The sequence below is a fragment of the Suricata suricatta genome, chromosome 3, assembly GCF_006229205.1.
Source record: "Suricata suricatta isolate VVHF042 chromosome 3, meerkat_22Aug2017_6uvM2_HiC, whole genome shotgun sequence".
NCBI classification, from domain to species: Eukaryota; Metazoa; Chordata; class Mammalia; order Carnivora; family Herpestidae; genus Suricata; species Suricata suricatta.
Genome location: NC_043702.1, coordinates 105,766,045 through 105,786,546, shown reverse-complemented (window position 1 = coordinate 105,786,546; position 20,502 = coordinate 105,766,045). Strand labels below are relative to the sequence as shown.

At 38.6% G+C, this 20,502-nt stretch overlaps 1 protein-coding gene across 6 annotated transcripts in view; it reads left to right on the top strand.

Annotated features, from left to right (window-relative positions):
• WDR33 (WD repeat domain 33) overlaps positions 1-20,502 on the top strand; it is a 99,241-nt gene that overhangs the window by 50,355 nt on the left and 28,384 nt on the right. Inside the window, exon 8 of one of the 6 annotated variants that reach the window (XM_029934781.1) lies at positions 16,734-17,649. The exons of 3 other annotated variants lie outside the window; for them this stretch is intronic. In XM_029934781.1, coding sequence (XP_029790641.1) covers positions 16,734-16,912 — 179 coding nt within the window. In that variant the 3' untranslated portion in view covers positions 16,913-17,649. 2 more of the 6 variants (XM_029934782.1, XM_029934784.1) reach the window with 2 other exon arrangements.

Genomic DNA, 20,502 nt, shown 5'->3' with positions numbered 1-20,502 from the left:
ATTAAATCTACATATGATACATCCTCCCCACCCCCTGAATTCTAGATCTATATAATAAATCCAACCCTACTTTAATATATAATCCTTTAAATATTTGAAAATGACACTTAAGTTTCTCTTATCCAAGTTGAATACTTAATCCCTTTACTCTTATGATTTCTGGGCCATCCTCCATTTTGAGTCTGTAGTCAAGAAAGCTTCAGCTTTCTGAACACGCATTGTTACTAAATGGGGGAAGGCAGTGAAACCACACATTCACTAATCATCCAAAACCTACATTTTTAAAGTTTATTTTTGGAGAAATAGAGTGGTGGAGGGGCAGAGAGAGAATCCTGAGAGAGAGAGAGAGAGAGAGAGAAAATCCTGAGCAGGCTCCTCACTGTCAGTACAGAGCCCGAGCTGAGATCAAGTGTCTGCCATCTAGGCACCTCTACATTTCTTTTTGTATGAACTCATAAGCCAGTCAGTAGATTCTAAAATTGAGGTTGAAAACCTAAATACTGAGCCTTCTATTTATCTTTATTTAAAATTTTATGTATTAAGTTTAATGTCACAATATCTTCTTGAATCCTGACACTTAGAGAACTCCCAGCTTTGGATCACCTGTAAATTTGCAAAGCTAGATTAATAAAAAAAGATGTTAAACAGGACTGAGGCCCAGTAAAGAACCTTGCAGCCCTCTCTGCAGACTGGCCTCACAGGTAACAAACATCTAGAGGAAACTAACATTGGAAGTGACCTTTAATCCCGTGGCTGTAAAGCCGTGATCCTCTGCCATGATCCACAGACTAGTTCAAAGGATCACCTATGATTTGACTATGATTTCGTTGACCCTCCTCCAGTAATTCTGAAAAGAGAATAAAAAAGGAGGGTTTTAGCAAGACTTATTCCAAACCACTGGTTTTTGGTATAGACAAGAATACCCTGTAATGAGCACTTTGTAAAGATTTTTCTTCCCAAGAGTGTGCACTGGTGCTTTTATAAAAAGGTTTTATGTGTAGTCATCATTATCAGTAAAGACAACGAACTTTTCAGCACTCTAAAGGTTCCTTCATGCTTTTTACCCCAACCAAGCCTTTTGTTAGGTTGGTTAGACATTCAAACATATTTAAATTAAATTGCTTTTCCTTTTTTCTCTGTTGTTTTTCAAGGTATTTTTTGTTTTTGTCATTTTGTGGTTTCTATCATCTCCCTTTCCTTTTTGTAAAGCGCTCTTAACTTTTTTGATTTGCCTTTGTGTTCTTTTTTTATTTTTAAAGTTTATTTATTGCGAGAGAGAGAGAGAATGTGTGTGTGCATGTCCACGGGTTGGGGCAGAGATCAAGGTGGGAGAGAGAGAGAGAGTCTCAAGCAGTGCAGAGCCAGATGCAGGACTCGAACTCGTGAACTGTGAGATCATGTCCTGAGCTGAAGTGAAGAGTTGGATGCTTAATTGACTGAGCCACCCAGGTACCCCCTGTTGTTGTTGTTCTTTTTTTTTTTTTAATATTATTTTTTAATTAAACTCTACTCCCAAAGTGAGGCTCAAACTCATGATCCCAAGATCAAAATAGTCATATGCTCCATCATCTGAGCCAGCCAGGCGCACTGTCTCTGTGTTCTTTTGAAAATAGTGTTTTACTATTTTTCTGATTAGCTTCTTTACTAGTTTCCTGCTACTAAAAGCAATACAACAAAAGCTATTATATAAGGAGATAGTAATGTGTGCTATCATCACAGGCTCTGGAACCTGGATGTTAGTCACAGTTTATTCCTTAGCAGTCATGAGACATTGGGGCACGTCACATTACTGTATGTGTGTTTTCATCTGTGTAATGGGGATTAATAACTGTACTGACCTTCCTGAGTAGTTATGAGAATAAAATAGGTTAATTCATGAGAAGCATTTAGTGCTTTGTTCAGTATCAGCTATTACCTCATTTCCAAAACTAGTTTTGGTGCCTGCTTCGTCTCTGCCTATTTAAAGATAAAAATGGTTATTTCAGCAGTGTATTTTACATTTCTCATCTAAATGTTTTTCAGCCATTATCATTAGTTACTGCAGTTGTATAGGTTTCTATTCACTGGTAGTCCATAAATAAATCATGTGTTTAGTGTATGTGCTGCTGAAGTAAGCACTGTGAACACTTGTTTAAACAAGTTGTCATGATTTTCTGATGTGTTCAGGTACCCAAAAATTCAGCACTTATAATTGGCCTTTTTTTGTTTTATTTTATTATTTTTATTTATTTTTAATATTTATTTTTGAGAGCAGAGTATGAGCAGGGGAGGGGCAGAGAGGGAGACACAGAATCCGAAACCGGCTCCAGGCTCTGACCTGTCAGCACAGACCCCAACACGGGGCATGAACCTATGGACCTGACTGTGAGATAATGACCTGAGCCGAAGTCAGATGCCCAACCCACTGAGTCACCCAGGCGCCCTTAAAGATTCTATTTTAATTGTTAGATGAATCAAATACTTAATGGTTGCCAACTGTGGTCAGTAAAAATTCTCAAAGCACGGCCTCATCCTTAAGCAGCATTTGCAACATTTCCCTAGTTCTTTCATCTCTTCAAGTACATTTTGTGAATTGGGCAAGCATCATGGTGAATGTGAATGCTGAACATACTGAAAATCAGGTCTTCACAGCTCATCACTACTGCAGACTGGTCATTGGTGTCTAGACTGTTTCACTGGGACAGCATTTATTCTCTGAGGGGAAGAACAGGTTTTTTCCTATTGACCGAATTTAATCACAGCAATTAATTTCTAAGTAATAAAGTAAGTAATTCTTAGTAATAAAGTTGGGTGAGCTATTGCTAACTCTAGTAGAATATCATTTCTGTTCTCTTCAATGAGTAAGGTTTTCAGTGGTAAGGTAGGGGTCTCGGGTAAACTAATTCTATTCTGTCCTGGTATATGGGACTTAAATACAGAAACCTAATGTCATCTGTTTGGGCCTCCTGATCAGCCTCTGCCCCATCCCATCATGCTTCTCAGCTGATAGCAGACTAGCTGGTTCTGCTAGTCTGTTCTACCCTAAAACTCTTTGCTGGACTTTGTTGGAGGGTGGGAGGCCAAATCCCTATCTCAGATGCAGCAGGTATTGGCCTCACTGATAAAGTGATTCTAAGGGCAAATAGAATGATATTAAAGGAGATATTAGGAATTAAGGAGCACTGTAAGTTTAGTGATTCCTGAACTTATATTCTGCTTTTTTTTTTTAAATGCTTCTATTTGTTTTTGAGAGAGCCGTGATCCTCTGCCATGATCCACAGACATGGGTGGACATGAAAATCTTTCAGGGGTGGGTCAGAAAGAGAGGGAGACGGTATCGGAAGACAGACTCCAGGCTCTGAGCTGTCAGCACAGTGCCTAATATGGGGCTCAAACCCACAAACTGTGAGATCATGACCTGAGCCAACTAACTGACTAATCCACCCAGGCGCCCCCTGTTCATTCTTCTAATGAACATTGCTAGATGGGCTTTTTCTCTATGCCTTAACAATTTTCAAGGTGACTGTCATTAATGCATTTTATTTTATTTGAACATTTCAACACATGTTAGCATGGTCTTGACATTAAAAGCAAAATGGAAGAAATCTTATACCAAAATTATCCAAAGCTGCCCTCTGAATTGTGAGATGTATGTTTAGTAAGCCACATTTTGTAACCCTAGAACATGTAGTCTATTTTCATTCCACCATCAGTGTTTACAGATGTTGGCACTCTTCATTCGGAGGCCACCAAGAACACACTGGATTTATTACTCCTGTGGCAAAGAATACAGACTGTAGAGAACGATGGGGTATCTCAGTAAGAGGGTCTTACGAAGATTGTATTCTAGGATCTGAGTTTTGGGCAACTTGGGGGAGGGAGGATTGTCACTCATTTAGCATAAGAAAAATGTTTGGTACTTTCTGGGTTGAACAGTGACCTTGTTTTGGTCTGACTTCATTATGGTCTCAGAATGACGTAGTTATCTAGAGAGATCAGGAGAGCAAAATGGTTTAGCTGCAAATGATAAATGTCAGATCAGTTTGTAATAACATTGAGGCTTAGCTGTAAGTATCAGATCTCAGGGGTTAGAGGCTGCTGGGTTTTGCTGTTTGTTTCTTTAAAACTTTCTTGAAATCCAGACTGGCTTCTCACTCTGTAGGATCCAGCTTGGGGTGGGAGAAGTCCGGATTCAGTAGCCATGACATTGGGCATGTCATTGGAACAAGTGCAGTGATACCAATAGTTCTGTTTTTAAAAAACAGATCAATTGGGAAGCACGTCATGCATAACAGTTTTCAGCTGGCTAGAAGTATTTAGTGGATAAGATAAGAAACATGTTCTTTTTAATAAAAGAAATGATAGATGTGAGTTTTTCTGCATTAATCTCTCGGACCCTAAGGTTCATCTCACTAAACTTAGTGTCCAGGGATTGCTTTGTGGTGCTTCAGGGGTGGTTTCTTTCCATCTGGGAAGAGTCAGTCACCATTTTCTATACTGTCTATCTTAATACAAAGCAGTAAATACCAAAGGAATTTTAAAGATTTTTAAGATTTAAGAACTCTGTCAAATACTTTACAAGTAAAAATTATAATAATTGGGGTGCCTGGGTGGCTCAGTTACTTGGGTGTCTGACTCTTGATTTCAGCTCGGATTGTGATCCAGGGTTGTGGGATCCAGCCTCATGTTGGGTCTGTGTTGCACATGGAGCCTGCTTGGAATTCTCTCTCTCTCTCCCTCTGCCCCCCTCCCCTGCTCACATACTCTCTTTCTCTCTCTCTCTCTCTCTCTCAAAAAAAAAAAGTAATTATAAATATTCCTTATGAGCTGTCATATTAGCTTAAGACAAAAAACCAAGGACCATGTTTTCACAGCTCCATTGTCCATCTTAGTCATGTTCATCAGCGAGCACAAAAGGGAAATTTATATCTATTCATTAATCTAAACGATTGCTACTTACTAAGTCCCAGGCCCTGTGTATGGGAGAAGGGGCCAAATAGCCAGTCCTGCCTCCATGAGCAGTACCAGTGATAGCTGATTTTTGCTTTAAAGTCATCACTTTTAATGGTCTCTTAATTTTACATATATTCTAGACTAAGCACTGCATTATTTTGTTAAAGTTTACAGAAGAATATCTGTATTATTAATAAAGTAGTTTTATAGAAATCACATGTTTCTGGAGCATCTGCTCAGGCAAGTCCAGAGATACTTCTAAATTGGAGGTCTGCAGAACAAAATTTTTTGTCCTAGTAAACTGCAAGACAGGCCGCTGCTTTTGTATCTTCATCTTGAATAATAAGTTGAGGGTATTCTCCTTAATACTGAATAAGTTTTAGAACTAGGAAAGTTAGGTTTGTAATTACTTAAGACTTGGCTGCATACTTGTTAGAAGTCTCGAGCATGCTTGGGTAGTGTCGCAAGAGGAGAGAGGACAAAGCACGTAGCTCTGTCAGACGAGATACATTCTAGGCAAAGCGTGCTGTGCTACCAGATCTGCCATTGGTCTCTGGGATCTTCCTGTGGAAACAGAGCATAGTGTCCGGTCATTGAAATCTTCTTAGCTTTATGATAGCTTTGAATGTTCATGAGATTCTCTGAAACCTTTAAGAAAGGATTTTTATTGGAGAACTTTTTACATTTTGGTGCTTTTGGTAGAGCAGTAGTAGTGTTCGAGTATGGTTGCTTTGGACCAACTAAAGCGATAGCGTTTCAGAATAAGGTTTTTCTCCTAAAGACCATTCCACACAGAAAAATATGTATTTTTTAAAACTCCCTATAATGAGTTATCATTTAGATTTTATTTGCCAACAACAGTACATACTTTTGCATAGGAAAAGGGATTCCAGAGTTACCACAGATTTCAAGATTAGCAGGGAACTATTATGTAACCATTTTTATCAGTGTCTAAATTAGTGTTGATGCTAGGACATGTCTTTATATAATTTGGCATGTAGGTTTGTGGTGCATTCTCCTAAAGTTCCTGGATCAGGTTTTGTGTTTTGAAATTAAATCTGTCTGGGCCGCAATCCACTATAATGATCCCTACGGAATGCACCCTTCTATTATTTACTATAACCAGTGGATTTGCATTTATATCTTCTTTATAAGTATCCATCTACCAGACGGATTGATGTAGAATAGTACCAGTTTACTATGTCTTTTCCTAATTAATGATGACTGCAAGTCTATTTGTAGTATGCCATTTTCCCCCTGTAAAATAGGAAGGGTAAATTTTACTTTGTGTATTGTTAACCTTCAAAACTTAATGATAAGTTAAGCCTGGCAGGCTCAGTTGGTAGAGCATGCAACTCTTGATCTTGTGGTCATAAGTTTGAATCCCATGCTGGGTATAGAGATTACTTAAATATGTATATATACCCTCAAAAAGAAAAAAAACCACCTTAATGATGGGAGAACATAATGTAATTGCTGTTTATAGTGGTTAATTGACAATTATTGAGACTTTTCTCCAGCTGCTTCACAGTCCTAGGGACAGCCATAATTTTTACCCAGGGCAGTCATAACTCACCCACCTGAGTCCGCAGTTCTGACTTTGAGTCCCAACTCTGCCAATGGGCAAGTCCACCTGAGTTTGTGTTTCCTCCTCTGTTGCATGGGGCTGATGACACCTACCTCACAGGGTTGTTGTGAGGGTCCCAGAAGCACACAGAAGGTTTCTACTTCTCATGTGGCAGGCATGAAGTAAATGTGTGTTGCTTATGTCACATATGTGCAAAGAAAGGTGTAAAGAAAATCACATATGTTAGTGAATTTGAAGAGGAGTTTGGAACTCATTAGGAAAGGCATTATGCAGGGTTTATTTAAAAGGAGATGACTAGATCAAGAGTTGGGGTGGGATAATATAATTGGATATCCTCTTTTCAGTAAGGGTTCTTAGGATTAGAAGTGTCATTGATCAAATTAATTGTAAGCCACATTTAAATAAATAACATTGAAATGGAACCATGACTTATTTTGTAAAACTTTACTTATGTAAGTCCTCATACTTTACTCCCACTGTTACCTCAGAACCACTGTATTCCCTTAAGGCAGCACTGCATGCCCATTGTTCCCCTTGCACCATCCCCCAGGTTCTGCCCTTTTCCTTTGGTCTGTTCCTTGCCTGTTGGCTTTTTGAACAGATAAAATTTGAGTCTTCCTGACAACCACTAACCTTTTGAGTTCTAGTTAGGAATATTGATACTTGATGAGCAAGCATAAGGTGTACTGAAATGTTTTATACCAGAGTTTTCATTGCTACTTTAAAAAAAATGTTTTTGAGAGAGAGTGCGCGTGGGCATGCATGCATGGGGGAGGGGCAGAAAGTGAGGGGGACAGAGGATCTAAAACAGGCTCTGTGCTGAGAGTGGAGAACCCGATGCAGGTCTCCAGCTCTCCAGCTCACGAACTGTGAAATCATGACCTGAGCTGAAGTCGGATGCATAACCGACTGAGGCCCACATGTGCCCCTTTTCCATTGCTAGTTTTTACTAGGTTTACAGTATCCTGAAAACATACAAAAGCCAAAAACATGATACATTTTTGTGGTGTGAGTTGTTTTTTTGGGCACTTTTAATAGATATTTTAAGTTTAGATCAGAATCCAATATTCTGTTGTTAGAGGTATTATGTAACTAGTACTGTGGTCACACTGTAAGTCCTCATATATTCTATTCATCAGGCTTGATTTTTCTCCTTTAATCCTTGCCTTCTCTAAAAATAAGGAATGAAAGAAAAATGATACTTCAAGCACAGTAAAGGTTGTGAAGCCTTCACTCTGTCACATTACTTTGATTTTTTAAATTCATTGTGATGGCTGAAGATGGGAATTAAGGAACAGAAAATGAGAACTTCATGGTCCCACACACCTGAACATCACACTGCTCCCACAGAGCACAGACAGGCAGTGGCGCTGCAGACACTGAGCTGACCAGCCCTCTCTGGGAAACATGACACAATTCAGTGATTATGGGCAGTAGACTGGCAGAGAAATGTGTAAACTGGTGACACAAATGCGCGCACGTGTACTTCAGAATACAACCATGAGCCTGAAGCCCACTGTCAATGTGTTCCCACTAGTTAAAATGTATTTACTTTGCTCTTTCCACATCTTGAACTGTCACCAGGAAGATGACAGATGATGAGTACAAAAGCAAACTGTGTAACAGATTTTGGCTGACGTGGGGATTATCACTTGCAACTTTGGCTTTATTAGCAGTGCCATTCTGCAGCCAACCAAACTGAAGACTAAAATGCAACATTAAGATGCATTGTTTTCGTCAGTCATGCATAGCAGCAAGTATGTTCTGTGTATCGCGTGGAAATAAGATTCTGAGAGTATTGTAAGGTCTGGAGTCACACATCCCCACCGCGTGCCATGTGGAAGGCTGAGTCTGTGGTGCAGCAGTGTTGGGGAAACCGAGGGGTGGAAAGGTAAGGAAAGAACTGGGTGGGATTAATGCGGAAGTTACCTTGAGGATTTTCTGCCTTTACAAAGGTAATATACATTCATACAAAGTTCACACAGAAGAAGTCAGTGTCTCTCCCCTTTTCCAGTCTCATTTCCAGAAGTTCATCACTATTCTGTTAATAGTTTGGTGTGTATGTTTCCACAGTTCTTACACATATACAAAAAGATATGTAAAAAAAACTACATGAAGTGGGATTATACCACATACATATATTCTGCTGCTGTTTGCTTTTCTCACAATACAATGCATCATGGTCATCTTTCCGTATCATTACTATCCCAGTCTTTTTTAGGTAACTAACATTCCATAGCAGGATCTACCATAACTTATTTACTGTTCTCATTGAGAGACATTCAGGATTTGCAAGAGGTTCAGAGTTGTACACTAAGCTTTCTTGTACCTTTGTATTTGTTCCCACTCATGTAAGTTTTCCTTTAGGATAGACCACTAACAGTGAACCTGATGGATCAAAGACTATGAACATTTGAGCTTTTGGGAGATACTTTTTAGTTGTCCTCACAGCCCTGGAGTCATTAATGGTAAAGTTTAAGAATATTGTTGTGGTCTAGCCAAAAACTAAAGATGACAGGATTAACATTTTGAGATTTTCTCACCATTTAAGAATGTAATCTTATTTTTAAAAATTATAATCTGCTTACATGGTAAAGTCTTTCCTCCAACATCATAGTGGGATGGAATTTGAAACAGTAAAAATCTGCCAATCTGTTACCACTCCTCCAGAGATAAAAATTGTAAATCAATTTGTTTTTATTCCTGTGGTTACCCTCAGAATTTATGATAATATATTTCTTGATCTATCTGACGTGGTGTCCCATTACTTCCTGTTACAAAAGATGAGGAGTTTCATGTACTTATGCCACCAACTGTGCCTTCTCCTTCCTGGGTTTTGTCATTACAAATTGTAGTTGTTTTGATGGTTTCCGCAGTTTTCAGTGTTTTTAGTTCATTAGGTTTTTGGGTCACCAACTTGAAGCAGTCCCTTTGACTCCCTCACCATGTGTTCTATGAGGAAATCCAGGCCCCTCAGCGTCCTACTTTCTCCCCTCTCTTCACTGTTAGACACTGCTGAGGATTTCAGTTTGTGTCACTTTTCTTGCCATTTCTAACTACTTCCTCATTTTTTGTTTTTGTAATGTCATCAAAAGCTTTTATCATAGCATTTGAATTTTTTTTTTTTTTTTTTTTTTTAGTTTTGCAGTGACAGTACATGAATTTTGTTCATTTGGGTGTTTTTTTGGGGGAGGGGGTACAAAAAAGGTGTTTTTATTAAAGCATGGGGACAGGACCTGTGGGCAGAAAGAGTTGCCTGCTTTTATTTTTGAAGACGTTCTTTAGCCAGTTCTCTGGCTTCCTGCTCTGATTTGAATGGCCTTCTGGGCCAGTGACTTCAGTCATACTGGGATTTCCTTGCCTTCCTTTGTTAGTAAATCCACTCTTTTTTTTTTTTTTCTCCTCAGTTTAATTGAAAATATATTAGAATTTTTTCCCCCCAGAATCCACGCTTGGGAGATAAATTTCAAAATTCTTATGCAATGAGAAGTGTATAATTTGCCATGCTATTTGACTTATAGTTTGGGTTGTGAATTCTTCTAGAATTTACCTCAGAATTTTGAAGGCCTCTATTAGATGTTATTCTGATTCTCATTATTTTGCATATAACCTAGATTTCCTTTCTGAATGTTTTTGAAATGATTGCTCTTTCTCTGTGAACTCCTTACTGTACCCACACTTAAGATATAAGTATTTTATTTTATTATTTTTTTAAGAGAGCTTGAGTGGTGGAAGGAGAGAGAGAATCTTAAGCAGGCTCCATGCTCTGCAGTGAGTCCAATGTGGGGCTTTTACTCACGGTCCTGAGATCCTGCCCTGAGCCAAGATCAAGAGTTGGATGCTTAACTGACTGAGCCACTCAGGCTCCCCTTGCATTTTATTTTATTTTAAATTTTTAAAAAATGTTTACTTATTTTTAAGAGAAAACACATAGGGGAGGGGCAGAGAGAGAGAGGGATAGAGAGAATCCCAAGCAGTCTCCATGCTGTCAGCTCAGAGCCCAACTTGGGACTCGAACTCAACGTACTGTGAGATCATGACCTGAGCCAAAATCAAGAGTCGGTCTCTTAACTGACTGAGCCACTCAGGTGACTCAGCCCCTAGTATTTTAAACTTCTGTTTGGGCTCACATTAATCTACAATTTCAAATACTTCTTTCATTCAAAAAGTTTTTCTTCTTATTATCATTTTCTGTTGTCTCTTACAGAACTTTTAATATATTAATGTTGGGCCTCTTGCAGCTTCTGCCTTGTATTACTGTTTCTTACTTTCTCTCCTTTCCTCTTAAGAATTGGGAGATTTCTTCTGTTTTATCTTCTAGAATACTGTCTTCCTTCATGCCCAGTCTGTTATATAGCCCTTATGATGAAATTTTAGTATTAGCCACTGTGTGTTTAATTTCCAAGATCTCCTAGCGATTCCCTGGTATTTTTGTTTTTCATAGTGACTTGTTTGTTTTAAATGAATATACCTCTTTAAACTTTCAGCATAGTAATCAGTGTATTTGTGTGTTTGGTTTGCTGTGGTTTCATTCCTGTGTATTTTGCCTAGTAAAACTTAATCTTTCTTTTTTCTGGGTCTTTCTTCTTGTTTGACTTTTCTCAAATGTTCAGTGATCCTTGATTGATTAAGTATTTGAATGAAGAGTTGTACTGGTTGCATAAGGAGCTGTCTTTCATTTCTTTTACCATTAAGTAAGCCCACTTACCCGAAGGCATCTCCCCTGGGTGCTGGCCCTCACCATGGACTATGCAGCATGGTGGGGGCGGGGTGGTGATGGTGGGGACACGCCTGGAGTGAGCAGCATCTGCCACAGGCCATGGTTCAGTGGGTTCACTTCACTCTCAGACAGAATGCCTTTTCTCCTTTCTCCTCCCCGCCTCTCCTGTCTCTTCTCTCCCCGTTCACTCTTTCTCTTCCCTTCTGTCCCTGCTTCAGGGTCATACTATGACATTGCCACAAGCTTTTTGCTGATTGCTTGCTTCTAGAGAAGAAAGAACCCTGTTCTTGGGTTTCTCCCAAGACTTAACTTTTGCTTTCTTCAGAAAGTCTGGCTTTAGCTGAAGGTAGCTGTTCTGTATAAATGAGAAGTCAGCAGGGGCCTGGACGAGTCACTGTATGGGAGGTTCTGTAATTATCCTCATTACTGCCTCACAGCCTTTGTCACTGAGCTGTCGTGGGCCCTAGAGTCTTTTATGTTTTAGTTTTTAGTAATCTCTGCATCCAGTGTGCGGCTTGAACTCAGGACTCCCAAGATCTAGAGTCACATGCATGTCCAGCTGAGACAACCAGATGCCCCCAAGTCTTTAAAGGCCTCTAAGAACCTTACTGCTCTGGTTTATTTCATCAGTAATAAGCCCACTCCCCTCCCCCCCCCCCGCCCACTTATTTTTTGAGAATGCTCACACTTAGGTTGAAGTTTTTTGAAGTTTTAATAAAATTTGTGGTGTCAGTCATGGGCAGTAAGTGCATCCACTGTAAACCTTTGAAAGTAAAGGGAGGGGCTTGTATACCTCATTTCATTTAGTACTAAAATCATGATTTATTCTAAGACGTTCTTTTTCACATCCATGACCTTTAGAAATAAATAGAAATAAAACAATTTCTGTTACTTTCCTCCTGGCATTCTTTCTACTTATATCATTTCTCCATATCTTAAGAAATAATATTTAAATTTTTAATCATGTATTTGAAGCTTAAGATAGTACATGGCAATGAAGGATTTAGAGGCAAATGATCAAGTAAAATAAGTGAAAGACACTGGAGTTAAACCTAGTGTTTTTCCTGTAGGTTTCTTTCTCCCTAGAAATGAGCTAATATTCTTTAAAAAAGAGAAACTGCAGAGAATCATCAAACATTTACTCCATAGATACAAAAGTAAGTCTCTGTGTTGGAGATTGCATTTTATTTTAGTCTAGTGGAATCAGTAATTATATCAAAAGTATTACCTGTCTTTCTTAGTTACTTAAAACATAGTCAAAATAATACAGGCAATGGTAGCCCCCATTTTCAATTTTCCAGTTCTGAGAGAGAGGGCATGAAATCAAATCTAAAACTTAGTTTGGATGTTGGTTATTAGAGCTCAGTGTTCTTATCTAAGAGAGCAAAATCTTGAGAAGTCTTACTTTGTGGAAGTAGTTTTAATTTGAGCCATTTTCTGCTGTCCTATATTCTGTTCATGGTAGGAACAGATCATACTGGATAACTGACTCAATGGAAATGTCTGTCCCCATGGTGGAATTTTTCAGGGCAGAGATTGAATCAAAATAAGAGCTTTTATTTATTGGCTGTTCAAAATGCGTGCCAGGCATGATGATAATTTATTTATATATCTCATTTAATTCCTGAAACAACCCAATAATTGAGTATTAACACTTGAAAACTTAACCCTTGAAAATATTAAGGCTTAGCAAGTTTTAAGTAAATTATACGGAAATACCTGGTAAATGACATCTGATGTTTTAACAGGTCAGGTTTACTCCAGATTTTTAAAAAAGTGTTTATGTATTTATTTATTTTGGGCGGAGGGAACACAGTGGGAGAGCATTAATCCTAGGCAGGCTATGTGCTGTCCATGTAGAGGTAGGGCTTGATCCCACAAAGTGGGAGATCATGACCAGAGCCAATCAAGAGTCGGATGCTCAACCGACTGAGCCACCCAGATGCCCCTACTACAAATTTTTGACGGGTAACTGCTGTATAACGTATGAGCACTAAACAGTGTACCAATATGAATTAAAGTATATTTAATATATCCTTTCTTTGATTTTAAATAATGTTTTGACACTGTACTTGTCATCCTACTAGACAAAGCTGATGTCATCTTTTCTAACTATGGAGGGAAGACTGTATGTAGAAATGAGAATTTTGGTGATTCAGTCTTGAGGCTGCTCAGAGAGGAGGACAAAATTAACCCTTGATCTCTTTTCCCTAAGAATACAGGTTTGGTTTTTTCTTTTTTTAACAATTTTTTTTCCTTTTTTTAAAAAATATATTTCTTTAATGTTTTATTTATTTTTGATACAGAGACAGACAGAGCATGAGAGGGGGAGGGACAGAGAGAGAAGGAGACACAGAACTGGAAGCAGGCTCTAGGCTCTGAGCTGGCTGTCAGCACAGAGCCCGACGCGGGGCTCGAACCCACGAGTGTGAGATCTGACCTGAGCCGAAGTCAGAGGCTTAACCGACTGAGCCACCCAGGCGCCCCTAGTTTTGGTTTTTAATACAATATGCATGTATTTTTTGCTCTCTCAGCTTTTCATTTTTTGTTCATTCAATAAAATATAAGAAGACAGCAGATTTTAATCACCTCAAAGAAATGCTGGTATTCTTTATAATATGTTAAGTTTAACTTAAAGTGGTTTGGATTTTCACATTTCCTAGTATTTATTACTTGGTTTCCACATTTCTAGAATGGTAAAGATTTTTTTTTTTCTGAGATCTATGGGAAAATTAAAAAAAAATTTATTGTATGTCTTCATTTATCAGGAGGCATTGGCTTGGTAGTGAATTCTAGATTCAGGCCCCCCCCCCCCCCCCCGCCCAATTTAGAACTGTCTAGATCTTGTTCTAGTCTCCTTGGAACCAGTGTTTTGATGAGAAGTTTGACTCTCTCTTTTAAAAAAAAAAAAAAAGGTTTTTTTTTTAAATGTTTATTTATTTTGAGAGAAAGAGAGAGGTAGGCACAGAGAGTTGAGAGGGAGAAACTCAAGCAGGTTCTGCGCTGTCAGTGCAGAGCTTAGTGTGGGGCTCGATTCCGTGAATCATGAGATCATGACTTAGGAGACATTTTTATGGTAGTTTGTATAATGCCCCTCAATTGGGATTTATCTGATGTTTTCCTCATGATTGGTTTTGGTTTTATGGGATATGGGGAGGAAGATCACAAAGTTCAAGTGCCCTTTCCATTATATCAGAGCAAACATGTATACTAACAACATGACCTGATGTTGACCTTGACCACCAGGTTGAGGCAGTGTTTGTCAGAGTTCTCCAGTGTAAGGCTACTCTTTCTCTACCTTCCCCTGCTGCACTCTTTGGAAGGGAGAGTCCTGAAGCACAGCCCACACTTGAGGTGTGGGAAAGTCACACTTCACATCATTGAGGGTGGACTAACTGTAGAAGTTACTTGGAATTTTCATGCACAAGAGATTCAACTCTTACTTATTCAGTTATTTATGTCATTGTGAACTCACAGATATTTATTTGATTGTTTATACTAGGAAGGAAGCTAAGTAATGTAACTAGCTCCCAGTTGAGATTTTATCTCATTTCTGCTTTGAAATAGAAAGGGAGATAATTGTCAAGAGCCAATTGGAGTGTGATGCCATTTCAGATTACTTATTTATAGAAGAAGTTCTTAGTAATAATAGCTTGAAATTACAGTCTGCTGGGAATCGGGCGGTAGACTCCTGCCTCCATCAGTTTTTTAGGGGTTCAAGCAACCTTGTTCTTAATTTTCTTTAGGTTTGCCATTGTTACCTTCCTGAGTGGTAGATGGAAGGGGTTTTATATGGGGCCAAAAATGTGCAAATATACATAAGTAGATACTGGCAGAACTCAGAGATTCAAAGTACAGTTGATGTTGTGTCTATGATTATCATGGGATTAATTAGTTACATCTTGTTTGGCCAGGATTTCTTGTTGCTTTTGTGTATGTATCTCAACCTCCAACTTTAAAAAAACAGTGTCCTTATTAATCTGGCCAACTGAGGGTTATGAATTAGTTTACTTTAAAATTTTTTTTTTCTTTTTCTTTTCAGAAGGAAGGCCTTCCCTGGAAATGCCTTAAAGTATCATTTAAACTTACTTTTGTTTTCCTTTTGTGATTCTGCTTTTTCTTCTTTATTAAGGGTTTCCGTCATGACTTCTTCTCGTTTTTGGCCAAGGCATCTGCTGGCACTCGTGCCTCTGTTGTTGATGTAGTATGCCATAGGCCATAGGTACTGTCCTTTCTGGCGGTCCTGGTGTTGCCAGGCCTTCTCATCATTCTAAGGATTTTTGTTTGTTTTTAGACTTTCTTTTTCTAGTTTTTCAAGTGATGACTAAATGCTTCTTTTCTTGATTCTTTAAGACTGTTGTATCATCTGTATATTTGAATTATGAATGTGTGCAGAAATGTTTGCTAGAGAACCTCCAATTACACACACATACATACCAGTGCACACTTTCTTATAAAGGACTTTGTAACTGGTCTCTGCCCTGTGTCGGGGGGTACTCGGTATCTCCCATCTCAGACTAAGGGCTAATGTGCTTTGTGATACTGGTTGTTAATATTTGGGGCAGTAATATAGCAATGAGATTGAAAAGATATTTGGTTGTTGCAGTCTTTCCCTTTAGGCTCTTTGATGAATATTCCCCACATAGCCTTGTAACTTTACCTTTTTTTGAATCCTTTAAATTAAAATAAAAACCAACAAAGGAGAATTTGCTGGTTGGCAGAAAACATGCTGAAGGGTTACTGCTTTTTGGTTATTGAACTGAAGAATATAGAGGGTTGACACCCATTCTATACACTCTCAGGCAATGTTTTAGGGGGAAAAATGTAGATTTTCATGTTGTATCAATCATCTCTTGATTGTTTTTCTCCCTTACATAGTCCTCAAGATTTTTCTAAATACGATCTTCTAAATTTATTCCTGGAAACTGTGCTTTTTTTCTGTTACACCCTCCCCTCACAGTATTGTATAAGGTTAATAGTCTGACATGTAAGTTTCAGCAAACTTATGCCTATATATGTTTTTATTGGACTCAGAATTTACTTATTTATATGTCATATATTCATTAAAAATTTCACTTTGACACCAGAAGTAGCTGCATGGCATTAATCTTATGACATGTATGCTTAATTTCCGTTTTTAACCCACTTGACGATTTCTTTTAGGTCAGCCTTTGTCAGTCTTCCGTGTAAATACATGGTCCAGATCATAGAAACTATTTTATTTGTCGATGCAAATTAAATGTATGACTTAAGTAGGTGATTGGCAAATTTATGATGTATCTTACCTTCTTGTTTCATTTGAGTTTTTATGTTTGTGTACCAGGTACTCTTCTGACACCATACATTTCACAGTTTCTTATAACCCGACAAAACACTTGTATTAACACTCAGTTGTTTCAAATCCTTACATTTTGCTGTGCTTATTTCTGAAGTTTTTAAAAGAAGAGCACATTTCAGATGTGGTTAAAAGTCCCTTTACATACTCTTCCCCAGTACCCTTCCTCTCTTTCCTCAGAGGTGTCCGCTGTCCAGAATCTAAAAAGTTCATCGTTGCCAGACAACACAATAAGGTAGCATTTCAGAATTTCCCAGATTCATCTTCTGAGAGGCTCGGAAGTGCTTTGAGAAAAGAAGACTCATGGTCAGATTCTCACCTGCAGATTTATATATAATCTATATTGAAAGCAACGAAGGCTCTCAGACATGGGGGGGAAAAACTTAATTTTTAAGATTCAGCATTGCCTGACTCTTTGACCACAGAACTCCTTCATCCAAGATTTTGTGCTGTTGTTGTTTGGAACATACTCCTTGAAAACACTGCCTAGAGGTATATTGTTTCTGTGACTGACTTTGCATTTAATTTTACAGATTTTTACTAATGTCACTTTCTAGATTTGGATGACAGAAGTACTAATAGTATCACGTTCAGTTGACATTGACTTTTGGATTGGCTTTAAAATCATTTTGCAAAAAAGGGAGGTAAAATGTTAATAAATTACATGTTCATTAGCCAGCGTACAAGTTACTTATGATGTTTAATTTTTTAATTGAGTTTGATAATCTGTTGAATACTAAAATGTCTGGCTGTGGACCCTGGCAACCAATGCCCTTTGCCTTAAACTGATCTGTTACATTTTATGTTCCTGTGGCTGGAAGTAGGCGGAGTTTGTTATTGTTCGACACATTTTCTTAAATAGCAGTTCTTCAGATGTTAATGTAAGAGATGGTGCTTGAATTCTGTTTGCTTTTTTCCTTCCTGTATTAGAAAATCTTGGTGCTTTTTGTAAGTTATGTATAAAAGAAATTTTCTTAAAATTTGTTCATACACTGGCCTGATCCAGGAAAAATAAAATGGGAAAATGGACACTATTTTTGACCTTCAAATAAAAAGACTGCTTTTCAGACTGTGCACCAAGCCTCGGGGTCATATGGATGGTCTTAAGTCAGGACTGTTTACCTGTGTGGGATGCCAGGTCCCTTAGGACCTGGGGAGGCCGTGAAAGAGGGATGCAGTTCTGAATACACAGAGGCACTCAGTTTACATACATTATCACAGAAGCCAGCAAACCTCTTCTTATAAAGGAAGAGTTCAAAAACAGACCTCATCCCCCTGCTGGCTTCTAGCTGTCACTGGACTACATGTTACGGTTCTGAGATAGGAAATAGTAAACAGAAAACCTCCACTTTCTACAAAAGTACATCTGGGACGGTTCATCAAATATCTAATGACTAAACCATCTGTTCTGTTGTTCTTAGAATTTTTGGGCTTATTAAGGAGTCTCTGAGTTATATTTCTAGGATCTACCTTAAAATAAAGAAGCACATCAAGTTAGAAAAAATCATTTTGCATTCTGCATCTTGCTATTTTTAGGCAAGTTATGTAACATTTTTAAAAAGATTTTTCTGTTTTCATTTATGGAGAAAAGTCTCTTAAAAAACCTGCATTAGTTCTGTTAACTTAATTTCAGTCTTTATTCTGCAAACATTTTATTCTAGGTGTTAACTTTGTTGAGTGTTACCGTGCCTGGACTCTGATTTTACAACTATTTTCCCAGTGTTCAGTCCTCATTCTGTCTGGCGATCACATACGTATTTTAGAGACTGAGCATCCATAAAAGGAGCCCAAGAAATGTTGCTCTTGTGCACACTTATTTTGAATTTACAAGCAGGCGAAAGAGCACATGAATGAGTGTGTGAAGGAATGATCAAGTGGAATAAGTAAAATGGTTTTCCTCCTATTTGGCATAAGTTCTGATGTACAACTTAGTTATGTTTTGCAAATAATTATTTTGAACAGTAAGTTCAACATTTTTGGTGTGTCAGACGCAAGTTCATCCATGAAGTAGTGCCACCCATCTCCTAAATGATGCTAATTCTGTCCCTATTCGTTTAACTAGGACTGGAAGAGAGCATCCACTAGCTAAGGAATGATGCAGAATTCATTACCCGCAAAACTCAATCTCTGAAAGTAACCTAGTATGGTTAGATCAATTTATAATTTCTTTGGGTGGAGTTAGGTTATGGTTGCCACATTCCTCTTTTCTTCTCCCCGTACCCCACATTCCTTTATTCTTAACAAGACCTCTGGTCTTCAGAATCAATCTGATTACTTCTCAGATAGTTAAAAGAAGTAATTCTTACTTATGTATTTATTTTTAAGTTTTACCCTTCAATTCTTTTCTTCTGTAGTTCTGAGACATGGAAACGTGTACAGAGGTTGCTCGACTGCAGCCTCCTCATTTACGTTTGATTGATCATAAAACAAAAGGAGCCTGTTGCCCCTTGTACAACGCGGGGGTTAGGGTCGTTGACCTCTCTGCTCCAAACCTACGTAGGGAGTTTTGGACTCCCTAAAACTTCAGCTACTCATAAACTACTGTTGACGGAGAGATACTGATAACATAAACACTTGATTAACATATTTTATATGTTATATGTGTTATATGCTGCGTCCTTAGAATAAAGTAAGCTAGAGAAAAAAAATGTTACCCAGAAAATCATAAAGAATAGAACATACATTTATGATACGTCACTGTATTTATCGAAAAACACTTGTGTGTAAGTGGACCTGTGCAATTCAATCAGTCCCCTGTTCAGGATCAGCTGCATGTGCCCCTGCATTCAGATGTCCTGTACAGGAAGGCGAAGGGAAGATAGGAGTGGTGGGAAGACGCAGCTGCCTGGGCACTGGCCCTCTGAGGCCTCCCCTTTCTCCTATGTCACAATCTCTGTGCGGGATAACTTTGCAGGTGTTCCCTGGCTTGGGTGTCAATAGAAGAGACTTTTTTTTGTTGTTCATTATGTAACAGTGAATAAAAACCATACCATTATGGGAACTTAAGGCGGAACTTTCTTCAAAATGGCTAATTACAGTCGAAATCAGTGCTGCCCAGTAGGAATTGGGGTGGTGATGGAACTGTTCTGTGTGTCTTACCCTGTATGCTAGCCAGTAGTCACATGTGGCTGTCAAACACTTGAAAAGGCACTAGTATGACCGAAGAACCTAAATTTTAACTTTGATTAAGACAAATGTAAGTAACCATGTGGGGCTAATAAGTTTTACTTGTCTTGGACAATGCAGGTTAAATTCTTCAGTATTTGTAAATATTTAAGGGGAATTCCACACATAGATTTATTATGACAGTCTTGTTCTTTATGTAATGATTTGCAACCAGAATCTCTTAATTTTAGAATTTAGCAGTCGCAACTCCCAACTTTGAGTGCTGAAATCTTTCTTCCAGCACATCCTCCCGTTTTAATCGTAGTCAAGTATGGAGAGAGGTACTCTGACTCTTCCCAGGGATCCTGGAGTCTTTACTTGGTAGCCATGTGCCTGGCTGTTGTCCTGAGGAAGAGTGTGTGTGCTTACCACAGTCTACCTGTAGACCCTCGTCAGTTCCCTGCAGGGTGGCCCCTTGTCCTGTGTTAGGCTTTGTAGTACCTGGAGCTAGTTTGATGCTGTTGAGAATTTCATCTTCATATTTTTAGGCTTGATTCTGACAACTTTAAGGGCCACTTAAAAAATTTTTTTAAATGTTTTTTATTTATTTTTGAGACACAGAGACAGTGTAAGCAGGGGAAGGGCAGAGGGAGAGGGAGACACAGAATCTGAAGCAGGCTCCAGGCTCTGAGCTAGCAGTCAGCACAGAGCCTGATGCGGGACTCTAACCCACGAACCGTGTGTGAGATCATGACCTGAGCCGAAGCCAGACGCTTAACCGACTGAGCCACCCAGGTGCTTGGGGGGCGGGGGGGGGGGGGG